The sequence below is a fragment of the Vigna unguiculata genome, chromosome 1 (assembly GCF_004118075.2).
Source record: "Vigna unguiculata cultivar IT97K-499-35 chromosome 1, ASM411807v1, whole genome shotgun sequence".
Lineage (NCBI taxonomy): Eukaryota > Viridiplantae > Streptophyta > Magnoliopsida > Fabales > Fabaceae > Vigna > Vigna unguiculata.
Window position 1 is genome coordinate 23887689 of NC_040279.1, and position 13385 is coordinate 23901073.

At 33.7% G+C, this 13385-nt stretch overlaps 1 protein-coding gene across 1 annotated transcript; it reads left to right on the forward strand.

The window, feature by feature from the left end:
* Window positions 1-2666: 2666 nt before the first annotated feature.
* On the forward strand, window positions 2667-12007 carry LOC114173451 (apyrase 2-like). Its single transcript, XM_028057909.1, has 9 exons — window positions 2667-3508; window positions 3743-3871; window positions 4119-4175; window positions 4273-4365; window positions 10312-10517; window positions 10657-10748; window positions 10918-11135; window positions 11237-11426; window positions 11526-12007. Exons 1-9 carry the CDS (start codon window positions 3197-3199, stop codon window positions 11636-11638), a joined length of 1410 nt encoding a protein of 469 aa, XP_027913710.1. The 5' UTR covers window positions 2667-3196; the 3' UTR covers window positions 11639-12007.
* Window positions 12008-13385: the final 1378 nt, after the last annotated feature.

Below are 13385 nucleotides of genomic sequence, written 5' to 3' on the forward strand. Positions count from 1 at the left end.
TATTATATTTTTTTGCCATAATAGAGTGGTTAGGTGGCGATCTTGAAAACATTGACGAAGCTTTTAATGAAGTTATTTTTAGAGGATTTCACACTCAACCAAGTGGACATGAAATATAATCGTTCCTTGTCTAAAATCCAATTTCATACAAATGTGAAGGAGATACAATTTAAGCATACTCTTTTACAAATAATCTAGTAGACCATGTTTCTTAACGCTAGAAGCTATTAATGAAAGAATAAAAACTAATGCACATAAATGGTTTTTATTTTGTGTGTGAATGTTTTATCAAGTCTTCATGTGCATGACAAACTTCCATTTATGGGTGTCACAAAAAAGATAGGTTATGACCAAGTGCTTGTGCATTGTCCCTAGTGTCAAAGGTTTTTGGAATAAATGTTTAACTTTTATCCGACACTTTATTACTATACTCCTTTTTGTTGAGTAAAATGACATGTTTTATCTAAACAATTATGTTAACCATACCAATTTTATTGAAATGAGTATATCCTTAAGAGAATATGGCGTGTATATGTTAAAAATTTTCTTTGAAGTTTGTGACTATTCTCTTTCAACTTGGAGATAATCCTCTTGAACATTAATTATAATATTTTTGTTGTTTTTCGAGATCTTGGTCGTTTAATAATTTTTAATAAATCAATTTATACTTTTCTGTAGGATCTTCAAACTTTAGTCATCTTATGATAATTCATAAGATTTATTGTTCTTTTGCTTATTTATTGTTCGACACTTCAGTTATTTATTTGACAATTCTTCAAAAAGACATTAAACAAATAATAATTTATATTTAAATTTGAAACAATTTAAGTTAATTTACATTTGGCAAACTGAATAAACATTAAAACTTATTATTTATTAAGGTGACTCATTAGAAAAAATGTATAGCTTAACCCTAAAAGTCTACCTTACCATCTAATAGTGTACAACTTAACTAATCTAAATTATAGAGTATTCAATACAAACTTAATGACACATAGAATACACAAACCCTATGCCCATGTAGAGTTCGACATATTATCGAGGTTAAATTAAATATAAAGGTGGAGTTAAATCGATATTATTGAGAAAGCTTTTGATCTATTTTATTCCGGTATACGGACGGATATTATTCTCCTACATTGATTTTATTTATTTTTTAATTAAGGATGAAACCTCTAACAGTTTAGAGTGAAGTATAAGTAAATGATAAGTGAACTTGTCTTCATTATAAAGTACTGAAAATGTTTTATACATAGATGGTATGGGTTTGGTAATGCGTTGATTTCTTCAAACATAAATAAATCAGAATGAAGTAAGACCTTTTTTATTATTTATTTATTTTTACATAAAATTAAAGAGTAATAATAAGGATAGAAAGGCAAATGAAAGCATGTTAATATTGTTAGATTGAGATTGTTATGAAACTTGTTTCTCAATCTGTAATTAATTGGTGATCTGACACATTTCTAAGAAAATAAGCGTGTTAATAATTTTTTTTTTGAATAAAGTATACTGTAATTTTTTTAATTATTTTAGAGTGCATTTTGGGACATCAATTTTTAAAATATAAAGACTTCTTTGTAAATAGTTAAAGTATTAAATTTAAATCGTACTTATCTCTGCACTTTAGCCTATAGAAACCCAATTTCTTAAAGTAGATATTAAATGCAAGAGATCAAACTCCTATATTAATTTTGATAATTTTGGAATAATAATACTTTATGGCCGAATTATTTGCTAGTAACATAAGTGTTTTTAGCCGATTTTTTTGCTCTAAGTTGTGGACTCAGATCTGAATTGGAACCTAAGTTTAGTAAGGTACAGAGCAGTTTTTTTTTTTTTTCTTCAGAAGTTAGGTAAAGTGTTTTTTGGACAATAAGTTTGGTAAAGTTTTTAAAACTTGATTTAGACGATAATTCATACGTTATTCATTTTATATTCGCCCCATTTATCATGACACACTGCGTCCGGGGTGTTAAGTGTAATAATTTATTTATTTATTCGTGTATATGTACAATTTTACATACGCTTTTGCCCCCGGTTTGGTATACATACGTCAGTAGTAGCCCGTATAATAAACGTAAGGTTTTACAATAATACCGTTAATATTTCTTGTAATTATGTATCTACCTACTTTAGTTTTAAGGCCTGTAATTTTTTTTGTCAGTTTTAATTTCTCCCTCAAACGTGCTAATTTTTTGCTTAGAACAAATTATAACAACATATCTTAGGATTTCTAGTAATTACACTTGCCTTTTTTTTTTCCTTTTATTATACAAACGTTTAACTTTCTTGCTATGATCCTATTTCCTTAAATTATGTTAACTTTATTTATTATTCATATCACATTATTTAAATGTGTTGTCTGTGAAATTTTTAATGTTAAAATGTTTTTGTCTCTTTTTCAAATCCACTCTTATTTGGTAAGCAATTTTCGTATTTAAAATTAAATATATAACGATAATAAATTGTTTATAATTAACTGTCAATTAGCGAAAGGAAAATAGATGTACTAAAATAGTGATTTTAAAGGAAGAATGTCCACGTGGAAAGTTCATTCTTTCCCTCGTTCCTACAGATCGTACATGACACGTAGCCTTATACACTTGTTTACAAAAATACTCAATACTTATATACATGGGGCACAGGGAAAACGCGGAAAGATTGAGAAACAGAACGACTCGGTTTTTCTCAGACCGAGTCCGACCCGGAGGGCGAGCAAGGCCAACTCAGTAACCTTTTCTTCCTTTGCAATTTACAGTTACACACCATTTAACCATTTTTCCCGCACAAACAACACAGACACTGACACCCTCTTCTCTCACTACACGAGTGAGATAGTTAGAGAGAGAAAGAGAGAGATTCAGTGTTGAGTTGCAGAGACGCAACGTGCATTTTGCATTGGCACAATACAACGGACACCATCACGCCGTTTTCGCGTCCCTTTCGTTTTCGGATCCGTCACCGACGTCGTTTTCCTCTTTTCCAATCAGTTGGTTGAGAATCCCAAGACACAGAGCTGGAGCCGCTACAAGATCCCAAGCAATTGAAGGCTCCGCCCGCCGCCGCCTCCTCCAACGGTCAGATCCGGTACAGGTCGCCGTCCTCGGCTGAGCTCTTTGACGGCCAGGCTAGCAGCAATTCCCCGCCCTCGCACGCTGCCGATCAGCACTCGCAGGAGTTCGAGTCCAGCAAAATGCTGAAGCGCATCGGCCGCCAGGAGTCACTCTCCGACAAGATCTACCGGTTCCGAGGGACTCTGCTCGTTGTCGCGATCCCGCTCCTTCTCATTGTGTTCGTCCTCTACGTCATGCCGTCCAGCTCCTCCAACGAGTCCGCCGGAGACTTTGCCCTCGTCAACCGCAAAATGTCTCCCAACAAGAAATCCGGAGGTTCCTACGCCGTCATCTTTGACGCCGGCAGCTCCGGCAGTCGCGTCCACGTCTTCCATTTCGATCAAAACCTAGATCTCGTTCACATTGGCAAAGATCTCGAGCTTTTCGTTCAGGTCAAAACAAAGCAAATTATTATTATTACTATTTTGAACGGTTCGGCGTGCAATTTGTGCCACACTTTTGAAGTTTTGCCCATGCTACTTCCGTTGTGGTCACGTTTGTCCTCAGTTTACCGATTGCGATAAAATCATGATAATTATTATTTATTATCAGGATTATTATTGTTATTATTAGTATATTATGACTTGCTGGCGTTTTTGGTTTCACAGTTGATTTGTATTTTGCAGCTTAAACCGGGTTTGAGTTCGTACGCTCAAGATCCCAAAAAGGCAGCAGAATCTTTGGTTCCGCTTCTGGAAAAAGCTGAGAGTGTTGTTCCTCGTGAATTGCGATCCAAGACAATCGTTCGAGTTGGGGTGCGTATTTTTTTCTTTTGTTAGTTTTATATTTAGTGACCCTTTGTTTAGATAGAAGTTGGAACCGTCCTCTTAGGAGTTCTAATTCACATTCCTGAATTCCAGTGCACAAAGTGAAGAAGAGGTTATTGTTTTGGGAGTTCTTTTAGTTCTTCCAACTGGCATCCAAACATACACTAACTCAGTGTCTGTGGTTGTGTGTTAACTGACGTTTGGGTCCTAATGATTGAGTTTGTGTACTTTGCAGGCTACTGCGGGTTTGAGGGCTTTGGAAGGAGATGCATCAGATAGGATCTTGCAAGCGGTGGCTATTCTGTGTCTTTCTCAATTCAATGATTTAGCAGCTATTTGCAATTTGTTATGTTATAACTTTTTCTTGCCTAAAATTTCACTCATTTAAGGTAAGGGATTTGCTTAAGGACAAGAGTAGCCTGAGATCTGAGATTGATGCAGTTACAGTGCTGGATGGAACACAGGAAGGTGCTTATCAATGGGTATGATTCATGAACTTAATGTCGTTAGAACTGGCTACGGCTTTACATCTTTTTAGGCTTGCCTATTGGCTTTACTCCAGTTACTATTTAGACCGTTAGTTTTTCTGTTATAGATCACGTTAAAAATGTGGAATAGTTCATACGGGGACTGTAAGAATATTGACTATCTCTCACTAATATAGATCAGATTCTTGATTAATAGATTATTCGATGGCTTATGGTGATTGTGGTGTATGAATAATGTAAATGAGGTTTTGGTGGCTGTGGTTTCTAACTCTTTTATTTATTAAGTGAGATGGAGTGAGTTTGAATGACCAAATCGAATGAACCCTTTGGCGTTTGATGTTGATGAAGATATTCTTGACAAGTTAGCTCAATAGTAGTTTACCTCTGTGGTTACTCATTCCCTTTTATTCTTTTCTTATATTACGTTTTGCCATATACTAGGTCCATAGTGGCTTCCTATCACACACAAAAGGAACAGTCTGAGCCGCAAAATACTGGCATAACGACCAACTTACTAACACAAATTTTCACTTCCCAATTTTCATATATATATATATATATATATATATATATTTCAGAAGTTGAAAAAATATTAGTCCTTTATGTTTGGCTTTGGATTTTGATTGCTGAACTTTCAGTTAGGGCTTGTAATAGTATTTTTCTAAAATGGTGGAGCGTGATTCCACTATTTGACTACACTATGGAACTGGAAATTAATTGATGACATGTTTATTCTGTTGCTGAACATATATCAAGAAGTCTGAAACAAATGAGGATAAGGGGCTCTCTTAGAGCAACCAGAAAAGAAGAGAAAAAGTTGAAAAAAATGCATTTGCTCTAAAAAGTTCCATTTTCTTAAAGTAGAACTTTTCCACAAACGATGGGATCATGGATACAAATTCAAATACATAATTCATTAGTAACATATGATTTTTTGAATGATGAATTGTACACTTGAGAAATAATATGAGAAAGGTACTTGAGACATCTCAATTAGATCTCTCTTTAGAGTATCTCTCTCTCTCTCTCACACACACACACACACACACACACATATATATATATATATATATATATATATATATATATATACACACACAGAGAGAGAGAGAGATGTGTATCTTGCAACAAAAGTATAAAGAGATAGAAAAGGAAAGAAAATAAAGTTCACCTGTAGGACTCAAGATGTAGATAGGTACAACAGAAAATAACTTTTATGAAGTTGCTTAGATGATGATATAAGTTATAACCCATTCTATCGATCCCCTTGCTAACAATTTGGAGAAGTAAGGTTGGTTTGATGGATTTAGAAGGGAGGGTGGGAGAGGTTGTGAGTTCAACTTCTCCCACTAATAAAAGCTAACAACTAACATTTGTTGATGAAAAAAGAAGTTATAACCCATTCTAACACTCCTCAAGTTAGAGCATACTGATTTTATGTACCAAACTTAGAATATATAAATTGAATTTGAGGTTTTCTTAAGGATTTTGTCAAAATATCTGCAAGTTGATCGTTGGAGCTAACAATCTCATTGTAAATTTCTTTGGACAACAACACTTTGTGAATAAAATGACATTCAATTTCTATGTGTTTTGTTCTCTCACAAAACACAAAGTTGGAAGCAATTTGGAGAGCTTCTTAATTATTACAATACATTCTCATTCGTTGATTCTCACTAGATTTTAGTTCTTGGAGAAATCATTTTATCCATATGAATAACACTATTGCCTTATATTCAGCCTCAACACTTGATCAGAACAATGGCATCATGCTTCTTGGTTTCCCAAGAAATAATATTACCTCCAATGAAAACTCAATATTCAGTAGTGGAACCTCTATCTATAAGAGAGAATTTGCCTTGTCAGCATCACAATACCTAGATATTTGGGCATTTCTTTTATCTTTGTATGACATACTTGTTTTGGACCCTTTTTGAGGTATTTGGACCCTTTGACATAGTAGGAGTGTACATGAATTGACTAATCACATCAACTGCAAAACATAGGTCAGGTCTATAATAGTGAGAGAAATAATATTTTCAAAAAGTTTTCCATATCTCTGAGGAAAGTTCATTCTATTTTGTCATTACTTTTTGATTTGGATCTATAGGAGTATCCATGAGTCTACTCCATCATGCCTATTTCTTTTAGGATATAAGGCGTATTTTCTTTGAGTAATTAAATACCCTCCTTTGTTTGAACCGCTTCAGTGTCCACAAAGTATTTGAGACATGTAAGATCTTTTGTATGAACGTGATTGCATAAATGCTTCTTTAGCTAAGAAATTTTAGCATTATGATTTCCTGTCATGACTATCTTATCAACATGCACATTGAAGTAAATAAAATTTCCAAGAGACAGGTGGTTTCTCGATGTAGATTTCTTCCTTCAAACTACCATGAAGAAAAATATTCTTAATATCCAATTGCTATAGCAGCCAAAGTAGCTACTATGTCAAACAAGAGGCAAACAATAGTACTTTTTTTACCTCATGAGATAAAATATATACTATTGAGACCGTATATCTAAGTGTGTCCTTTGTCTACCAATAAGCTTTAAAATGATCAATTTCATCGTTTCGCCCAACTTTGATGCCATAAATCCATTGACATCCATTTTCCTTCTTCCCAAGCGGAAGAAAAACTCATTCTGATGTGCTATTATGTTCAAGAGCTTGTATTCCAACAATCATGGCTTGTCACCATCTAGGATCATCAAGTACTTTATTCATATTTCTTGGAATTGTAAAGAGATATGGATGAGATAAATGACAAATAGGATGAAGTCAACGAGTGATTGTTTAGAAAATTGTATATATGATAAGGATTACAAGTCAATCAAATACTTTTTTGAAAAGAAATGTGTCATAATCTTCATTATTAGGAGCCATTGTATTGAGTGATGATGGTGAAAGACTTGATGAAGAGGACTCACCATTTAACATAAAAACAATGACTCATGTCTTGCATTGGTGGGTGGGAATAGGTACTGATGATTGTTTTAGTGGACTTGGAGTAGGTGAAGAACCTTTAATATTGGTTTGATAGAGTGCCATGAGTAGGAGATTAAAAAATCTTTGGCAAGATACCAGTTTGTCATAAGTAGTAAATGGACAAAAATCTAAGTATTGAATTCATAGAAACTTGCTATGTAATTATTTGCTCAAAAAGAAAATTAATTGTAGGGTTTTGTGAATTCAAAAACAAAAATAAATACCATTTTGTATAATAAAATGAATAGAGTCAAATGAGAATTTTTAAGGTTTTTGGATAAGAGAATAAAGATTAATCAAATGACTCGAATGAAGAATAATGGTAATGAAAAATGATAAAAGAGTTGTTGGATATTAATTTTGTTAGTATTTCTCATTTAATTCCTTCCTCCCTAGCCCATCAAGTTCAATTACGTAGTTAATTCAACGGCCCACGAAATTGATTTTAACCCAATTCCTTGATGAAAAAAAATACCTAGAATACTTAAGGGAGGATCTACTTCCTGGGTGAATTTTGTCAAGCAACCAACATTAAAGTAGAGGACTTACAACTGGTAGTTTCTACTCTCGTTCTCAGTTGTAGGTTGTACCTTAGTTTTTATCTAGATCCTAATTTATAAAAGTGTTTTCCAACCACAATTTGGTTTGCCAGGCCCAGAAAACATTAAAAAAAAAGTAAAAACAATTAATCAAATAACTAAATAATGTTTGGAGAAGATAAACTAAATGAGCCGGGTAACTACATAAACCTTTAAGAACAAGGAGTTAAACCCTTCATGTCTTCAGTCTAGCACAAAAGTAAAAGAAAAACTAAAGATGAAGGGCTTAGAGTACTCAAACATTCTGATATGTGTCCCAATGACTTAGGATATGTAGAAGGTTGTCTAGTCCTAAATTTGTAACATTTGGATTTGAGTTTTTTCTTCAGCATACACTCTTAGAGTGTCTCCTTGGGTTAATTAACTAGCGGTGACTACGGCAGAGTACATGTAGCCTTGAATTTTATAAGTTGGAGAGTGCAAGTCACGTGCTTCTCGTTTATGTTCCCTTGAGTCTCGCTTGAGTGAGAATGGTTCTCTCAAACTTAAGTTCCATTTTCGGGCCCTAATTTTCTCCTTTTCTTACAAAAATAAATAAACAACAGGGAAAATGTAAAATCATGATAAAAAGTTACAAAATTTAATTTGAACTAAAACTACTAAAAAACATTATAAAATACCACAAGTATTCAAATATGAGCCTAAAATATGATTAAAAGATATCAATACTTGACATTTATCGCAACACTAAACTTCAAATTGTTTGTTCCCAAGCAAAAACAAAACCGAACAAAGTCTAATCTAGAAAACTGAGCATTTTTAGAAAGGAATTTCTAGTCAACGAATCTTTTCTCAATCGTTGGGTAATCATGTAATTCAATGGAGAAATTACAACAGTTCCACAACTAGGCTGGAAGAAGTTTCAAAATGACTAGCCATTATAATCTTCAGGAAATGAATCCTGGATACTTACTCTCATTACCAATTGTGCTTCATGTGTAGTTTGGTTGGCTAATATTTCTTTTATTGGCTTATAATGTGGTTGGGTTATCAATAAATCATAGTTTTCTGGATATTAAAAAATACCAACGACCAAGAAAACAATTAGTCACACAACCTGAGTAGTCCTTCTCTAATCTTCCAAGTTACTGGGTTCCTATTTTAAAATTTGTAATTTAAAATGAAAAGTTATTATATTTTTTATTCATTTTTCTTTATTCTATTTATAGCACTCCTCTTTTTTTAGGCTTCCTTTAACGTTGAGGATCCCAGATTTTCTAGTCTTTCTACGCATGCGAAACTTAAAATTTTTCCTTATGTTTGTGGGTTCTCATGCCTATACGAAACATAGAATCCTTTACTGTGTTGGTGGGTACTAATGCTCACACCAAACTTAGAACCTTCTATTATATTCTTCTGTGAGTAGTTGTTCCTTAAATCTTAGGTATGAGACAGTTAATTTTTCCCTTTTTTTCTGGGGTTCTAAGAAGATCATAATATAATATCTATTTTCACTATTCAGCTCAAGGGGATGATAAGTATAAAAACTTTTAGAATGACTTTTTGTCTAGTGGCTCACAAAAGAAATAGGTCTTGATCATATCCTAAAACACATACGTATCAAGTAGAAACAATAATTAAAAAAGGCCAATTAGGCTACAATTGCTTTTGTTATTTATTGCCTTGGGGAAATTAGTGGGAGATGTGGTGTGGAATACTCAACTTACAAATTTGAGGCAATTTAGTGAAGTTTGAATTTCAAAACCCTTTGTTAAATGTTTGAATTACCATTCACATAGCTTGTTGATTTATATGTATTTAAACTCAAATATCTTCTTGAAAATAAAATTATAAAATTCATTTAAAAAATTCAGTTATCAGTTTGTTGCCGAAGTAGATAAAATTTGCTTCCTCACTTCTCCCCATAGAAAGTTTGCCACCCTACTTACATTCAAAGTTCCGTTAATTCTGAGTTTCCAACAAATGTAAAATAATTGAGTATTTTTTTCCACTTTATAATTTTTGGTGGGATTAAGTCTAGTTCCCTTACCAATATAAAATTCTTTGGTCTACAGTTTTCTCATTACATAATTGAATTTTGGAATTTCTATTTCAAGAGTGTACAAGCAATGCTTAGATGTGTCACACAAATATAACTTAGTTAGAACTTCAAAATTTAGTTTAGCGAATGATTATCGATTTTAGAACACAAAATCTAGAGATCTGATAATTTCTTGAAAGTTCATGAGCTGAATATATATGGTCAGGTATAAGTCGTAAGCTGCATGGAAACATTTATTTATGAAAATATATTAATCAAGCGTGAATACAGGCTACTAGCTGCAACTTGTAAATTAATTATGAACTTTGTGTATTCTCTTCTCTGAAGTACCTTGGGAATTGTTTTAGGTTACGATCAACTATCTATTGGGAAATTTGGGAAAAGATTATTCAAAGACTGTTGGGGTTGTTGATCTTGGTGGTGGATCTGTTCAAATGGCTTATGCCATCTCAGAGACAGACGCTGCCATGGCTCCAAAAGTAGCAGATGGAGGGGATCCATATGTCAGGGAGATGTTCCTGAGGGGAAGGAAATACTACGTCTATGTTCACAGGTTTTCTACTTCCTGATTTTTCAGCTTTCAGCCTCTATCTAGGAGCTAGTCTTTTTCAACTCCTATTCCATGTTCATTGATACTGTGTATCCTGGTATACTTTTTTCTTCTCTGATAGACTTTTACATCTTACTTTCAGTTACCTGCGCTATGGTTTACTAGCTGCCCGTGCAGAGATTTTAAAGGTTTCTGATGATGCTGAAAACCCTTGTATCTTATCTGGCTATGATGGTAAATATACTCCTTTCTTGTATGTTGTATGCCTGGTACCAAGTTACATTTCAGTTCTTTTTAACCCTTAATTGGTCAACAGGGAAAAAGAGCTTTGAATTAATTTATATTCTGTTTCTTGCCTTATAATTCTGATAAGAAGTTATTTTCTTTAAATAAATTTTCTCAGGGTCCTATCTGTATGGGGGAAAGTCGTTTAAGGCTTCATCTTCCTCATTAGGAGCAAACATAAATGAATGCAAAAGTGTTGCTCTTAAGGCTCTCAAAGTTAACGAGTCAGCATGTACTCATATGAAGTGTACTTTTGGTGGGATATGGAATGGTGGAGGGGGAGATGGGCAGAAGAATCTTTTTGTTGCATCTTTTTTCTTTGACCGCGCAGCTGAGGTATTTATTATTTTATTTTTTCCAACCTTGGAAGAGTGTTAATAGTTATTGCTTCAAATGCTACTGCATTGCTATTCTAATCACTTATCATTTATTCATAGGCTGGTTTTGCTGATCCAAAGTCGCCAGTTGCGATAGTTCGTCCAGCAGATTTTGAGGATGCAGCTAAGCAAGCATGTCAAACAAAACTTGAGAATGCCAAATCGACTTATCCAAATGTTGATGAGGGGAACCTTCCTTATCTTTGCATGGATCTCGTATACCAGTATACACTGCTTGTTGATGGGTTTGGTAAGTTTTATTCCAGTACCGAATATCTAAAATGTCGTTTCCACAAAGTCTGAGTTATTGTGCTATCATCCTGTCCTCATTACTTGAATTTGTAAGCAGGCATATATCCATGGCAAGAAGTTACACTGGTGAAGAAAGTTAAATACGATGATGCCCTCGTTGAGGCAGCATGGCCCCTTGGCAGCGCCATTGAAGCTGTATCATCTACGTAGTGTCACTGGCATCACCACTTAGATTACTCATCAGACATCTAGGGAAACATTAGTTTCATCACACTGGGATATTGTGGTGAAATAGTGTCGTTCAAGATGATCAGAGATTAACTTTCAGGCTGAATTGAGATTGGATATGGATCTGTGATTCAGAAATAATGGGAGATCATATCTTCATTATTTTTCATATGTAATTAATTACAAACATATCTGATTTAAGATTTTGGAAGATTCATTCGATTCGTTAAGTGCATCTAAATATGTTGTTGTCTTAAGAGACGAACAAAATGGTGATGCTATAACACCATTTCATTTTTGTTTCTATAAATGGTTCCATTCGTGATGATATAGTTAAATCTTTTCTTTTTATCTCATCTTGTTGAAAACCCAGACCTTGCATGTCGCTTGCAGAGTGTAGGTAATTGACGCTGCGTTGGTATCATGTTACACGTTAAAATAATTCGATGTAACCATAAACAAGTCACGCATTATGTTTTGCAATTCATTTATATCTGAATAGGCAAAATTTTGGGTCATCAAGGAGTCAACTTGGATGAATTTACTTTAGAGGCAACGGGGATTCAACTGATTCACTTTGACCGGTTTAGTCAAATCTTTTAAATGGGATTCTCCTCTCAATGCTTGAGACAGGAATTTTGCGGATTAATTTCAAATTTAAGAAAGATGTGAATACAAGTTATTATTATTTGGTAGAAAAAGAACATTTCTTTATGACTTGATATGATAAAAGTATAAGTCGTTATTTTACACTAAATTTTTTATTCTCAACTTGGCGAAAGTTAATACATTAAGATTAGTTTAGATTTAGTGTAAAAGAAAATATTATATTAGAGCTGACAAAATGGATCTATATCTGATTCAAATCATTGGATAAAAGTAACTTGTTAATCCATTTTGTTTATTTAAAATGTTACTTAAAATATTTGATTCATTCTAATCCTTTTTACAATTTTATCCAACAACAATTTTTGGATAGATGGACATATAATAATATATAAAGTAATATATTTTGAAGAAAGTTAAATTAAAGACCTCTTGGTTCAAATCGATAGAAAAATTATCTAGTAAAGTTTGACGGAAAAATGTCTTGATAAAAAACAACTGAAAAATGATTGGTCCTAAGATTGATAGTAGATTAGAACCATCAAGGTTTATAAGAAAAATATCAACGCCCCTATGATTCAAGGATTACACGGGAAGATTTTTTGTTAGAATGAGAGACAAATGCCCCTTTGGGTCTGACTCAATGATTCAAGGTCTTTAAAGACCAATCTGTGTAACAAGAACAGACAGAGAGAAAATTTTAAATTTGGTTCTTCTCTTTTATTAGTTTATTTCCCTTATTCCTAGCGCATAACATTGTGATGCTTTCATTGATCTACCTTCATGCCTCCTAAACCAAACAAAGATGTTGAGGACACCTTGCAGGCTATCCTTGACAAATTAGCCAACCTTCAATCCCAATTTGATGTTGCGGTGGCCACACAAGATGGTTATTACAGTCTTTCAACAAGCCATGGAAACCGTCACTGACAACCAAACCACCTTCTGCACCCCCTCTAAAACCTTTTATCGATCAATCTACTTGCCAATTTACACTCCATTTTACCTCCTCCCAATGCAACCATTCCTCAAACAATATTTGCTACAACAACCACCAACATTCCGCCTTTTCACTCTCCACCACTAAACCTTCATCTATCCGTCTACCAAAATCCAGTTGCCC

Excerpts from the sequence above, each read along its gene's own strand:
- LOC114173451 (XM_028057909.1), top strand. The coding sequence starts at position 3,197 with ATGCTGAAGCGCATCGGCCGCCAGGAGTCACTCTCCGACAAGATCTAC. Across the intron at positions 3,509-3,742 it reads ATCTCGAGCTTTTCGTTCAG|CTTAAACCGGGTTTGAGTTC; the intron begins GTCAAAACAAAG and ends TGTATTTTGCAG. Across the intron at positions 4,176-4,272 it reads CAGATAGGATCTTGCAAGCG|GTAAGGGATTTGCTTAAGGA; the intron begins GTGGCTATTCTG and ends CACTCATTTAAG.